The sequence below is a fragment of the Aspergillus luchuensis genome, chromosome 5, assembly GCF_016861625.1.
Source record: "Aspergillus luchuensis IFO 4308 DNA, chromosome 5, nearly complete sequence".
NCBI classification, from domain to species: domain Eukaryota; kingdom Fungi; phylum Ascomycota; class Eurotiomycetes; order Eurotiales; family Aspergillaceae; genus Aspergillus; species Aspergillus luchuensis.
In genome coordinates, this window is record NC_054853.1 from 2,313,437 (window position 1) to 2,327,450 (window position 14,014).

Here is a 14,014-nt window from a genome sequence, read left to right on the forward strand (position 1 = left end):
CTCGGGTCGCTCTTTTCCGACACACCTGCAAATATTTAGGCTACTAAGCAAGCTAGCTGCCTGAGTAGCTATGACAAGGCACTGAAACAGCCCAAGACGCTGGTCTCGGAAATACTTGGTTCCGGTGGTGAACACGATTCTGAGTATGAGAATATTGAGGCTGTTTATGGTTAGATACTGGCTATAGTAATAAAGAGCGAAAACAAGATAGTAAAGGTAGAGGGGAGGTTGATATAATTCTATTCATTGGCATGTTTTCGAGGAATTTGTTGAGTAGACCATGGTTAGAGGAGCTTACTGCAAGCATGCTATTCATCTAGACTACGTGCTTAATGATTCCTACTACGACAAAGGCTACAACACGGTCAGAAGTCTTGTGAATGTCAAAGAAATGCTTTTGCAAACGGATTATAACTGAATGGTATATACAAGCATGCAAGCGATTCTATATTAAAGTCTATTAAATAATTGAAAAGGATGACCGTAGGTTTACTCCACGGTTTGATGCAACACATTCTCCCTATAGCTCGCCGATCGCTCCATAAGCTCCTCGTGTGTTCCACGATCGACACAGACACCTGCTTCAATCAAACAGATAACATCCGCCTTGCGGATTGTCCTCAGTCGATGCGCAATTGCCACGACTGTGATACCCTGTGCTGCCCTCTCCAGGCCCTCCTCCAGCAACCGCTCACTCTCTGCATCCAACGCACTCGTAGACTCATCCAGAATCAACAAGCGAGGCTTGCGTACTAAGGCACGCGCAATCGACAACCGCTGCTTCTGTCCACCAGAGAATTGGTTGCCATTCGGTCCACACATTGTTTCATATCCATCTGGCAGAGCCATGATGGTATCGTGGATGTTAGCCAGCTTGCAGGCAGCCTCGATTTCCTCCTGCGTAGCGGTGTGATTCGGAGGTGCACCGAGCCCGATGTTGAAGGCGATAGTGCCTTCGAAGAGAACACTTTCTTGAGGTACGAGAGAGATGCTGTCGCGGAAACTGGGGGGTCGGTTCTTCAGGTCTGTGTGATCGATGGCGATGCTGCCAGATTGCGGGGTGTAGAGGCGTTCGATGAGGGAGATGATGGTCGACTTTCCGGCTCCGGAGGGGCCAACAAGGGCGAAGAATTTACCAGGCTGAATGTCGAGGGTGAGGCCCTTGAGGACTTGGATGTCTGGGCGGGCAGGGTAGGCGAAGTGCACGTCACGGAGTTGGATGCTGGCGGGGGTGGTAAGTTTGGGTTCAATAGTGGTGGAAGCTTCAGGATCGTGGGAAGAATTGCTATGATCTGGCACCCGGCCTTGCATCTTGTCGGAACCGATCTCAATCAGACTAAGGATGCGGGCCATAGCAGCACGTGCGCTGGACAGTTCTGGAGCCAGTGCAAACATCTGACTCCAGAGTAGGGCGCTGACCAGCAGGGAAAACACCACAATCAGGAACTGTGTCTGCGTGTAGGTGCCATTGATGATCTGCTTCGCACCCCACCAGTAGGCGAGAGCGTTGACGAGGTTGCCCAGGAAGTAGGTCATGGCCTGCCAGAGACTAGCTTGGAGAGTAACAACGAGGGTCTCCATGCGGGGTCCCTTGAGAGAGGCGCGGTAGGTTTGCAGGATATCCTGCTGGATAGACAGAGAGGAGACGGTCTTGATGGAGGTGATTGCTTCCACTCCAATGTCCACCGACTTGGTGTAGGCAGTTTCGTGCTTTTCTTCAAATTTGCCGAGCACAAGCAGCTCCATGATACCAGCACCAAGGAGCAGCGGCACCAGGGCCAGACAAACAAGAGCAATCTTCCAGGCAATGATGTGCGTGAGAATGATTGCAGCGATGAGGTTGACTGTAATGGAGAAGAGCGTTCCGATGACCGAACCGCTCAGTCCAGCCAGGGCGTTTCCATCACGTGTAATGTACGACAGCAGTAGGGCAGGGCTGCGTCCATTGGACTGGTGCCAATGCAGGTCTTGCTCGAACAGAGAGCGGAATGAGAGAACACGAACAGTGTAAACGATCTTCTCGGACACCCAACCGAAGCCGGACCAGCTGACCACGTTGGCGAAGAACTCAATTATAGCGAGGATGAAAAACATCAGTCCGTAGAAGTCACCGCGGTTGCTGATACTGGAGGCGCTGTGGCAGATGCTCAAGCTGCCGACGGTGTTACCGAAAATAACAGCCTCACCAGAAAAGGCTCCACCGACGATACTGGAACCAATCAAGGCGAGGAATATATACAGGAGGTGTGGCCGCAGTGAAGGGGCATATCCCTTAGCCAGTGCCCACAGTGACTTTTTAGGAGTCTCCAGCTCTTCCTCCTCAGCAGCCTCGTCGCCGGCTGGTGTTTCGGTTTCTGAGACCTTGGTCTCCTCCGTCTTCTCGAGGGTTTCCGGGGTGAGACTGGCCTTTTCATTCTCAGCTTCCGTCAGCGAGGTGTCGTCAGACTTGCTAATACTGTCCACGCTTCCGGAGGTTACAGTCTTGGTGGACGAGGTTCCAAGCGTCTGCAATTTGACTAGGTCGAAATACGCGCCCTCCTTGGCCATTAGCTCAGCGTGAGTCCCTTGCTCCAGGATTCTGCCCTTGGACATGACAATGATGTTGTCCGCGCTGGTAATTGTTGACAGACGGTGAGCAATCGTGATCATGGTTCTGCCACTGGCAATGCCGGCGATGGCCCGCTGAATGCGCTGTTCACTGCGAGAGTCCAACGACGCTGTGGCTTCGTCCAGAATGAGGACAGCAGGGTCTTTAATCAGGGCTCGAGCTAGAGAGACACGTTGCTTCTGTCCACCACTGATGAGGCGTCCGCTAGATCCAACCATGGTGCCGTATCCATGCTGCAGTGCTGAAATGAAGGTATCCGCATCCGCCAATTTCGCAGCGTGACAGGCCATCTTGACGACCTCGACAATTTCCGCGCCGCGTTTCTCAGCGGCAGCCATAAGATCCTGGCCCTCCCGGACTTCGCGGGCAACGTCAGTCAAGTCGGAGCTCATCAGTGCCATCTTCAGGCGATCGTGATCAGGGTTACTCGAATTCATCAGGCCGTGGGCAATGTTCTCCAACAGAGAGCGGTCGAGCAGGGAGGGTTCCTGCTGGACCAGACTGAGGTAGCTGCGCAAGTCGCGGACATTGACTTCACGCAGGTCGTGACCATCGAAGAGAATCTTCCCGTCCACCGGATCATACAACCGAGTGACAAGGCCCGCAATGGTAGACTTTCCGCTTCCTGACAAACCGACCAAAGCCGTGTGTTTGTTGGCGGGAATCGAGAGACTGATGTTGTCAAGAACGGTAACCTCGGGACGTGACGGATACTGGAAGGTGACATTTTGAAACTCAAATCCGCCCTCCGCTTGTGAGATACGGATGCCTGACTCGCCGGTGCTGTCGATCTGGGGTTCGCGATCCATATCTTCGCGCAATTTTTCGTACGAAGCGGTAGCGGCGACAAACAAATGGAGAAAGGGAGCGACCTGACTCAGTAGCAGAGTAGCTATGCATATGGTCAGCATTTTCTCTAAGGCAACAGTACAAGTTGATCAACTCACCCTCGATCAAGACAAAAATGACAGTAAAAGTGGCACCGACAGTGACACCTCCCGTGCCATTTCTGACTGAATTGGCGATATGATGACTTCCCTTCCAGAATGCCAGACCATTGGCTGAATAGGCGATAAAGTACAAAATACCAGACTGGATACCCACGGCGGTGGCTTTCTTCAGACCCTCGGTTTCAGCTGACTTGAGCGCACCAGCAAACTTCTTCTCCAGGCGGGCGTTGGCCCCGAAGGCCTGCACTACGACGATGTTCGACAGGGCCTCGGAAGCAATGGATGCTGCACTGGCGGCATAGTCCGACATGAGCCCAGAGTACTTCTCAATGTAATGGCTGCCCACGAAGGACATCAGAAGGTAGGCTGGGATCAAGGAAAGCAGAATGGCAGCCAGCTCCCAATACTTGATAAAGGACACGATGTACGCCGTGACGAAGAAGGAGAAACTTGCGAGGGTGATGCCGACTTTCTCGGAAGTACCTGAGCGAATAGTCTGAATATCGCTGCTCAGTCGCGAGGCTACCTCACCAGGAGGCAGGTTATCGAAGAAGGAAGGTTCCTGGCGCAGGAGGTTCTTCAGGTAACGTTCACGGAGGCGCTGGGCCAGACGAGCGCCGTACAGGGTCCAGCACGTGAGGTGGCCGTAGATGAGGACGAACTGGGCGATTGCCAGGTAAACGATAAGGAGAATCTCGTGGTTGATGCTGTTGGAGTCAGAGGAGGTGCTGCCTCCGCCGCTTTCTTCGGTGCAGGTCACGTCATTGAAGTTGTCGAGGAGCTGGCCGAAGACGATGGCGATGATGGGAAAGGGGACACCCGAACCGATGGCAAACACGATGGCGGAGACTAAGGTACCCAAATCGTACTTGGAGGGGTTACCGGCCAGCAGCAGGCGGGGATAACCCGCCAGCTTGGTGAAGAATGCCATGGCGACGAGGGTCGATGGTCGGGAAGCCTGGACAGCAGCAGAAATTCTGGCCGGCGCCGCGGTTGATTTATTGCTTCGACGACGCGGCGTTGTCAGTGCGTCATGGGCGAACAAGGCCGCTTTTCGGCTGCCAGAATACTATGGAGGGGGGTTCCACAGTGGACCAGCTTCAGTTCGAGAAAAACTCAACCAGGGGTCCTGCAGACGTCCGAATGGAGAAGGGGATCATCTGCGCCATCGGGGTGGGCTAGATAGATACTACGTATTGAAAGCTCTCGTCTAGGGGAGATGAAGACCCAGATTAGATGGCCGGTCTCGTTACGTTACTCAACTGGGATTGCGGACATCTTGGAGGCCAAGGCTACCATTATACGGGCAGATTAACAGTGGAAATAGGAGTGGAGAGAGAGCGAAAGAGGCAGAGAGGGAGGGAGGGAGGGGGGGCGCAATTAGTGCGATGGCCACGATGAGCCAGAGGTGGGCATCAAATCAATCCATCAAAATCCACTGTAAGACATGATACTTGCCAGACGATGAAATACTAGGGTGACGAACGGTAAGATTACTCGGGTGGAGTCTGTAACAGAAGCTAAAGTGTAAGATACATCAGTAATTACGCCAATGTGAAGCTGCCTGAGAAAAGTGTTAGGTAAATTGGGGTTGATGCAGGCTGAGGATTTAGCCCGTCAGTCTCCACCCGTAAGAGACAATGTGTGTGACCGGTATGCAGTTGTAGCGAAAAATGTATCGTATATACCGTATGGTATTGAAAGATGGCTATCTATCTAGGGTTAGATCCTGCAGGGGATGTGGGGCCTTCGCTTCCTTTGGTCCCGCAAAACAGAAAAACAAAAACCTTCCCGGTATTTCTTCCCGGAAAAGGAAAAGAAAAAAAAATGAAGACTGCAGCTTGGCGCTCCACGATGTTGCGCGGTCGGCCAATTCCAACGGAGCCACTGTTGAAGTCACATCCTCCAGCCGGGGATGGAATATAACGTGGTTCCCCCCCCTACATTGACCATCCATGGTTGACCCAGGACCCAGTAAACACATCCAGCCACTTGACTAAGTAGTGCGGTTGTCCCGCGATCAGATAAGCCCGACAACGGATCACTACCGCCCGTGAGGATGTCCACAAACGTGCAATCCTCCTGATTTGGCTACGCGTCGGACCATCCCAAAAGTCTGGGAGCTGTTCGATTCGGCAACAGTGTTCCATAGAGTCGGACATTTACCATTCTGGTCAACTGTATCCTGTAGGCAGAATCCGGTCGAGTATATTAGATAGCATTTGTGACTTTCCCATTACTTGCAGTACGGCGGGCAATAGCGGCCATCGGGCAAATGCAATTTTTGCTGTTTACTGCCGGCAGAATTAATATATAATAATTCGGATCATGTAGCTAATCTAATATACCTATCTATATAAAGCTGTACATATACTATTAAATGACTTACTTGGCTTTGTTATATAGATGGCTACTAGTCCTGAGTATTATAAAGAGATATAAGTCATGTCCGATATTATATTATAATAGATTAATAGTAGTGACCACTTACTCCTGTGTATATACTATATTTATATAAACAGGATTCTAAGGGTCTGCAGGTAGCTGCGGGTAATAATAGTCTTTTTAATCTTGTTTATAGTAACTTTTCTAGATTATTTTATAACAAAGGCAGAGAGAATAGATAAAAATTATTTAATAAAAATAAACTAATACTGTATTTACTATGATAACTGTATATTTCTTTTTTTGTATATATAAAGATCTTACTACTAAGATCTTGTCACAGTGCTAGCTGTAAAATACAGCCCGGACTGACTATTCAGGCATGTGACCTGAAGAGACATAAAATATATCTGTTTTCTAGATTTTGTTTATAACTTTAAGTTATATCTTATTTATTTTTTTGTATATAGCTTAATCATAATTAGCTAGCTAATCTTCTACCTGTTTCTATTTTCTATTTAAGCTATTTTTCTATTATCCTGCCTGCCCGCGCCTTGACAGATCTTATTCTGTTTATTCTATTTTACTTATCCTGTTATATTATTATATTATGATTCTTTTATCATTCTTTTTAATTGCATGAGAGAGAGAAACTGGGATAATTGATACTTTAAAGAAGTATTAAGAAGATTTGTTTAATAATAATTAGAGAAAGAATCTGTACAGCATCATGCAGAGTATCATGAGATCCTAATTCGGATGCGGTATGCAGAGCGGTAAAGGGACTTCAACGCATTTGCCCGATGGCCGCTATTGCCCGCTGTACTTGCAGTTAGCTTTGCCAGATTGGGCATAGTCGGCCGTTGTGCCGCTCTGTCACCAGTCACGCTATCTCAATGTTGCAATATTGACTTCAATCTCCCCATGATAATCTGCAAACACTTGAGCTATTCGACGCGTATCCTGCTTTCCAGCAGACCTAGTATTTCAGTATAGCATGAATGAGAGAACCAACCCCCGAGTAAATGAACTATTTCCGCTTGCTAGACGAAGAAGACGCAGCAATAGCTGATGATGTATGCATCTTTAGTGCAGGATTCCAGATTCCAGTCTTCGAATCAAACCCATCCCCCTATACCTTTGTTGTGTGATTCCACCTGTCTTTTAGGCCCGAGCTAAACTGAGGAGCATGGCTCCAACGCCATAAGCGATCCGGAAAGCGCAATCAGTGAAGCCCAGTTGTTTGTGACGTCGACCAGGGGACCGGTGGCAGGATTGCCGACTAAAGCTCTGTAATACCTTATTGTCAGCGAACAGCAAAACGGAGGGCAGGGAGGGAGCAGAATAAATCGATACAAAAGGTCAGCCAGGCCACTGTATTGTGGCGTAGTCCCTTGCATTTGCTAACGGGCTTCTGAGCTACCTTACTGGGGTCCGAGTTATCTGTGATGTCTGCTTTGGGGACACCTGAAGAGGAACCCTAGCTAGTTTTCTTCAAGCTCATTGCTGCACTACACTAGGGAGGAAATGATCCCTTACAACCGAAGATGGAGTGCCAGGCTTTGAACCCGTCATTGGGGCGTTCAAAGTCAGTATAGGCTATCATGGCCTTGATATCGGAAGAAAGGAATGAATCGAAGGACGCCCGAAGATGTCACATCATCTTTCAATCACTATTCTGTGCACCTTTCATATACTTCATGTACATTATACGGCTCTGCGGAGTAGAATTTCCTAGTCAGACATACCTCCGCACCCTGGATCGTGGTGTTCCCTCTTATCCCAGGTGCCCTAAATAAAGCCGGGGAGTCATTGACATTGGTAGCAACTATATCATACAGGCCGAGACCTGTCCAAATGACTCAAAATGTCTGGTCTGTCTGCGGAGGACGCCCCATTTTCACCCTAGTCCTGCGTCGTTCAGCCCTCAAGTTTTCCACCTATCTCTTTACTGGATACTACTATGGCTCACACTATCCATCAAATCCTCTATTTCCCATTCAAAGCAGCGGAAATAGTATCGATCAAGGTCTACGGTTTGTCCGTTCTTGTAATGTGAACCCAGAAGTGCAGTCCGGCCTTCATCATGCACAGATAGGTGCGAGGTCCTGTCTCGTGCAATCCATGTCCGGCTAGGAAATTGCGCTGCGACTGCGGTCAACAGTGTTCCAACTGTATCCTGGGCAAACGAGTATGTGTCTATGCAGAGCTGTCGTACAAGCAAGCACGCGTATCCAAGCATCCTCTCCCGCTGCATCTCCTATCGATGTCCAAAGCGGGCAGACTTCTCCCATACCGATCTCGCCCAGACATGGGTACGTATTCAGGCCCTGGAAATGGCTGTTTGTAGGCGTCATTCGTCGCCTTTCCCGTCAATTTCCTTCGAAGTAGGTCTCCTGGTCTGAGATTTGCCTTGCCACGGAGTGTACATGTCTCTCGTTTTAGCGAAGTCAACCCCACCCCCCAGAAACGGCTTTCAGTTCTCCATTATCATTCACAAGATAAAGCATATTCACCAGGGGGCCGTTGACCGATAATCTCTATATCGATGTCCCCCGCCCATTCATTCATGAGACACGGCTACTCTTGATCACTTCATCCACATCATGCAGTAGAATTTCGGCGTGCTACATATTCCGTCCACCCGCACCCTCATGAAAGCTAAAGTAGAATTCAAAGTCGTGGGGGGCTGTCTGTGGATGCGACCCTGCTTCTATTCCCCACTGTCTTCCCAACTTTGCTGTCGTCGGGACCCCGGAACTGCTGCTGTAATTGCAAGCCAGCCCTGCCCAAGTCAAAGACGTCTATGAAGCATAGATTAAATTAATACTCGAACTTTCAAATCATATTGGTTACCCCTCAATCACCGCTCTCGCTGCGGTTAGTCTGCTCATGTACCTCCAATCATTGCTCAGATAATCTGGGGGGACGTGAGCAGCGGCGACTGAAGGGGTGTATTAGAATGGATTTTGAAGTACAACAGCGCATGTGGTGGCACATGTTCTCATCGACTGGTAATCTCGTCGTCATCCTCCACTGTCCCAAAAACGCGAACAATAATCTCTGCAGGTTGCTTGTCTTTCCCGTGAACCACAAGAAGATACCTACATCTCCCAGCGCTGACATATGACAGTCTCACATCCACGTACTACTGACTATCAGATAATTATCGACACCGGTGTGAGCTGTAGGTTCCCTCGAGCAGTGACTGCGGCCATGTCAGCCTTGATCGTGCGAATCGAACTTACTTCTTTGGGTGAAACTGTCAACCAACATCCTGCTAGTGGATTGGACCCAAGCAAGTGTGATCACGATGCTGTTCTAGATTTTGATGCCCAGTTTCAAGACAAGTGGAGGGATCTGCCTGACTTCTTTCAACTTGATCCGGTCAGTATCCAACACAGTCAGGCCATCTGCGAAGAGTGACCATACATGGCTTGACAGCCGCTAGTTCTGCACTTCAGCACGCATACAAGGCTGTACTTTCTGCACCGCCGGTACCATTTGGAAAGCTTCACATAGAATTGCTATGATTATACCAGAGGGTCGGGCTTACGGACGGCACAGATAGTCCTAACTTCCCGGTTATTGGGGAACGATACATGCCCGCTGGTGAGCGTGGATCCATGTCGACTGTGATCAGTCATGGAGCATGTTCATGCTGCAGTTCTGTTAGCCAGTGATGTATCTCTGTAACTGGCCGCGGTGAATGCAGCAGTGTGTCTGAAAGAAGTTTAGGCAGCTCATCGACTACTGGAACGGTTGACATCTCATGTTAAGCGCGTCCCTTGGGCGTTACACACTTGCGGGTGACCTTGCAGGGACGGTGCTCGCTGGCGGAGACGTCTGTTGGTAGAGATAGATCATTGGGACAGGAGGCAGAGGAAAGTACTGCATCGCCTGCAGAGGGCCAAGTGGAGTCAGCTCTGGGCCGAATTTGTCAAGACAGCCGCACTTTGGATTTGCAACTTGAGCGACACTCCTAGTTGATATGGACGGGACACAAAGTACCGAGCCTGCGAGCCGTCCATAGAACCGTGGGAAAATATGGCTTGTCTATACTGTCAACATAGCCTCTTAGAGGAGCAGTCATGGGGTCGCCATGGTGGATCGGCGAATATGCAAAGCGCTTACGAGCTGACGAACGCCGATGAACCCGGGGAAGTCTCGCCCATCTGGTGCTATAGCATGACCAGATATAGATCCCTTCAGTTCCTTTTTCTGCTTCCCTGTTTTGTTCCAGGACCCTATGGCACAGTGAGGACAGGGACTAATATGTTTCTCGACAATTATTTTTTTAGTACGAGCATCTACTAGAATGAGTGTCAAAAGTCGGCAAGCCAGCACACTTTTTGGGTTGATGGCTTCAGATATATTTACCTACGTCGGAGAAGACGGGGATATCCAGCGGGGATGGTTTACAGCTTGCATCAGATTTCCGGATTTCACTAAGAAGACCACCCGTCGAAATTACCGCTCTCCTTTTTTGAACACTCAGATGGTGCTATGACCGAGTCTAGCGAAAATACTCAATTGTCAATGATATTTAAGCCGTTACCTACACGAAGACCTGGGAGGAATGCCAGCGACGGCGGCGACTTAGCGAATGAAATCTTCCATTGCATCACAGTTCAGACCATTCTTGTTTTGCCCCACTTACAGCTCGTATCCCCATCACCATTCAGTACCAGGATGAGGTGAGTCCATTGAGGATTCCGATATTATTTACTTCATAAGATAATTATCGGGGAGCCGGTCGGCGACCAGGGCCAACAATCGGCGACCGAGACGGCCCGACAGTTGATGACTAAGTCGCCGAGCAGTGATCACGCCATCGTACTTAAACAGTGGAGCCCCGAAAACTTTGGGGAATAAAGACTACTTTGTACTAGTGGCGTGGTTATAGACTCTAGGAACGCGGGTCTCGTCCAGCTCGTGGCCCTTTCCCCAAATTTCTTTGCAAAGCTTCAATTTCTGTCCTGTGCATACTGTGTATATTGCATCCCTTCATTGAATCAATCAATCAATCACACGCTAAAGATATACACACCAAAATCATGTTCTGCCGCAACGTCACGTCGGCAGCATCCACGGCTGGCCGTGCAGCAGCAGCAGCACAGCGGACATTCGCAACAGCCGCACCGGTGAGCCCCGTGGCACGCAGTCACAAGGTGGTGGTCGTCGGCGGTGGCACGGCCGGTCTAGCCATCAGCCATCAATTGCTTCGGTCGGGCAAGTTCTCCCAAGATGACATTGCCGTCATCGATCCTTCCATGTGGCATCACTACCAACCCGGCTGGACCCTCGTCGGTGGTGGTGTCAAGACCAAGGAGGATCTGCGCCGCCCAATGCACGACCTGATCGACCCCAAGTTCAAATTCTACAACCAGAGCGTGGGCACCTTCCTGCCGGAGAACAACTCCATCACCCTGGGCAATGGCGACAAAGTCAACTACGAACACCTGGTCGTCGCCCCCGGCATCAACATCAACTACGGCAGCGTCAAGGGTCTGCCCGAGGCTCTCGCCAACCCGGATTCCCTAGTCTCCTCTATCTACGGCTACGACACCTGCGACAAGGTCTTCACCACCGTGCAAAAGCTGCAGAAGGGCACTGCCATCTTCACCCAACCCGCCGGTGTCATCAAGTGTGCCGGTGCCCCGCAGAAGATCCTCTGGATGGCCCTGGACTACTGGAAGCGCGCTGGTCTATACAACCCCAGCAATCCCGCTAGCTCGCCCATCAACATCAGCTTCGCCACCGGCATGCCCTCCATGTTCGCCGTCGCCAAGTACGGCGCTGCGCTCGAGGCGCTGCGCAAGGAGCGCGGCGTTGAAGGTCTCTTCCAGCACGATCTGGTCGCCATCGACGGCAACAAGGCCACTTTCGCCCGCCCCGACGGCCAGGAGCAGGTGACGAGACAGTTCGATCTCCTGCACGTCGTGCCTAAGATGGGTCCTCACGCGTTCGTCAAGGACAGTGCTCTGGCCAACGAGGCCGGCTATGTCGATGTTGACGCCGGCACTACCCGCCACACCAAGTACGCTAACGTCTGGTCCGCCGGTGATGCGTCCAGCTTGCCCACCTCGAAGACTGCGGCCGCTATCACATCCGAGGCCCCTGTCCTCGTGCACAACCTGCTGCGCTCTATGGAGGGCAAGCCGACTGATGCGGTTTATGATGGATATGCCTCTTGCCCCCTGGTTACGGAATACGGCAAGGTCTTGCTTGCCGAGTTCAAGTATGGTGGTGAGCCCAAGGAGACTTTCGGTAACTGGTTCGGTATTGATCAGGCTGTTCCTCGTCGCTCGTTCTACCATCTCAAGAAGCATTTCTTCCCTTGGGTGTACTACCAGTCCTTGGTTAAGGGTACTTGGGCGGGACCTAAGGGTTGGACGAACTAAGGTAGAGGTTGGAGTTTAGATGGTTTCATGTATAATACTAGTTAGCGTTATCATCAAATATTAGCGATGTGGAATTGTTAGGCAACGTGATCTACAGCGTAGAAGTGACTCTGGATTCGGGAGTACTTGGATGGGCACTCATAAATATAGTACTTGATAGATGGCAAGGTAATAACTATTGAATGAAGTAGTTGCCATCTCTGAAGAGTACCTCCAGGGTGTTGCCCTTTAACTCTTTTCTTTCATATATTCATTTAGGATGCAGTGACATTGGTTCCTTCTATAATACACGAGTATATACCATCTATATCTTCGCCGATCTAGCAGGTGCAAAATTCGATCCCAACCCCTCACCAATGCTCTCAACAATACTATCCACACTGCGTATAATCCAAGTATTCCCCTCATCACTAGCCAACCACTTCGCACCCTCTTCCTCTTCCACATCAGCCACCCACGTCCCATCCTCAACCGCCTTCCTCAGCCCAAACACATGTGACGTCACCTGGGGGCCAACCCCCGTCTGCGCTCTCAAACAAGCGATCGCAACAACCGACGTCGCCAATCTGCCCACACTCGCCCCGGTAGTCCTTTTCGGGTCAGACAAAAGCGCCCCATAGTTCGCGTTCAGAATATGAACGGGTAAGTCCGGGTGCGAGTCCGCCAGCTTATTGTATAGCTTTTTCTCGAAGGGACGGTAGATGGAGTCCCAAAGGTTCTGGCCCCTCGTACATATTTCCTGAATATTCTCGGGGTTGGGTGTGCGGGTGGGGGTTTGTGATAGTTGCGAGCTGATCGATTCGGGGAGACTGGCTTTGAAGGCGTTGAGGCAGTTGATGGTCCGCGGGATGCCGTTGAAGCTGATGCATTTCAGGCCGACTTCACGCATGAATTCTGCTGTCGCTAGGCTTTCTTTGGCGGATTGGGAGGTGCTGGCGAGTTGGTACAGCTCTGTTAGGGATTCGGGGGAGTTCATTGTCATCGTGGTGGCTGTCTATTGGGGGTAGAGGAGAGGTTAGCTACTGCTGCTGCTGCTAGAGGAGGAATTGGGAAGAGAACACCGACCGATAGAGCTAGCCATGATGATTGGGAGAGGTTCTGGGACTGCGCGCCTTGTTGGATCTTCCTGTATATAGATTGGATGTTTGACGGCGCGGGGACAGTGTTGGGGCGCGCTGCCGGGGCGTTGATCAGCGCCTTGAGTTGATGGGATAGTTTGGACATTCTCTTTCTTTTGCGACTGCCACCTTGAACGTTCATCGGGGGTTTGGGGGAGATGAGAATAGAGCGAGGTGCAGGCGGGACGGAGTGCATATGCAGGCCGATGCGCGCTTCCCTTGTCTTATCTACTGCCTCGGCTTCCAGAACTGGCCCCGAGCACTGCCGACAAGCCCCGCTTGGGTTTCTGATTGGCCAGCTGATGGTAACGTGGTCGGAGCGGGTCAATTCCTTCTCCGGGGGGCCGCTAGTCCTGATACAGATATATAGTAGCCATGCCAAGTTGTTGGATGGAGAGGTGATCAAGAGGATGGTCAGACACTACTATTGATAGTAATACGAAAACAATCATGATTCGTACTAAGCATTACTGATGTCATAAGAACAATTCTAGTCTCATCGTATCTGTATATACTCTATACATCTGAACATAACCTATAAGAAGAGTT

The 14,014-nt window shown here is 50.5% G+C and overlaps 4 protein-coding genes across 4 annotated transcripts; 1 reads left to right on the top strand and 3 right to left on the bottom strand.

The window, feature by feature from the left end:
* Nucleotides 1-489: 489 nt before the first annotated feature.
* Nucleotides 490-4,489, bottom strand: AKAW2_50760A (ABC transporter ATP-binding protein; the record flags this gene model as incomplete). The annotated part of the gene is made up of 2 exons (XM_041690614.1): nt 490-3,500; nt 3,556-4,489. The coding sequence occupies 2 exons, from the start codon at nt 4,487-4,489 to the stop codon at nt 490-492; spliced, it is 3,945 nt and encodes a 1,314-aa protein (XP_041544181.1).
* Nucleotides 4,490-7,891: 3,402 nt separating this feature from the next.
* AKAW2_50761A (uncharacterized protein) lies at nt 7,892-8,200 on the bottom strand (the record flags this gene model as incomplete). Its single annotated transcript, XM_041690615.1, has 1 exon — nt 7,892-8,200. One exon carries the CDS (start codon nt 8,198-8,200, stop codon nt 7,892-7,894), a length of 309 nt encoding a protein of 102 aa, XP_041544182.1.
* Nucleotides 8,201-11,000: 2,800 nt separating this feature from the next.
* On the top strand, nt 11,001-12,347 carry AKAW2_50762S (NAD(P)/FAD-dependent oxidoreductase; the record flags this gene model as incomplete). Its single annotated transcript, XM_041690616.1, has 1 exon — nt 11,001-12,347. The coding sequence occupies one exon, from the start codon at nt 11,001-11,003 to the stop codon at nt 12,345-12,347; it is 1,347 nt and encodes a 448-aa protein (XP_041544183.1).
* Nucleotides 12,348-12,651: 304 nt separating this feature from the next.
* On the bottom strand, nt 12,652-13,661 carry AKAW2_50763A (uncharacterized protein; the record flags this gene model as incomplete). Its single annotated transcript, XM_041690617.1, has 2 exons — nt 12,652-13,341; nt 13,413-13,661. 2 exons carry the CDS (start codon nt 13,659-13,661, stop codon nt 12,652-12,654), a joined length of 939 nt encoding a protein of 312 aa, XP_041544184.1.
* Between the last annotated feature and the right edge of the window lie 353 nt (nt 13,662-14,014).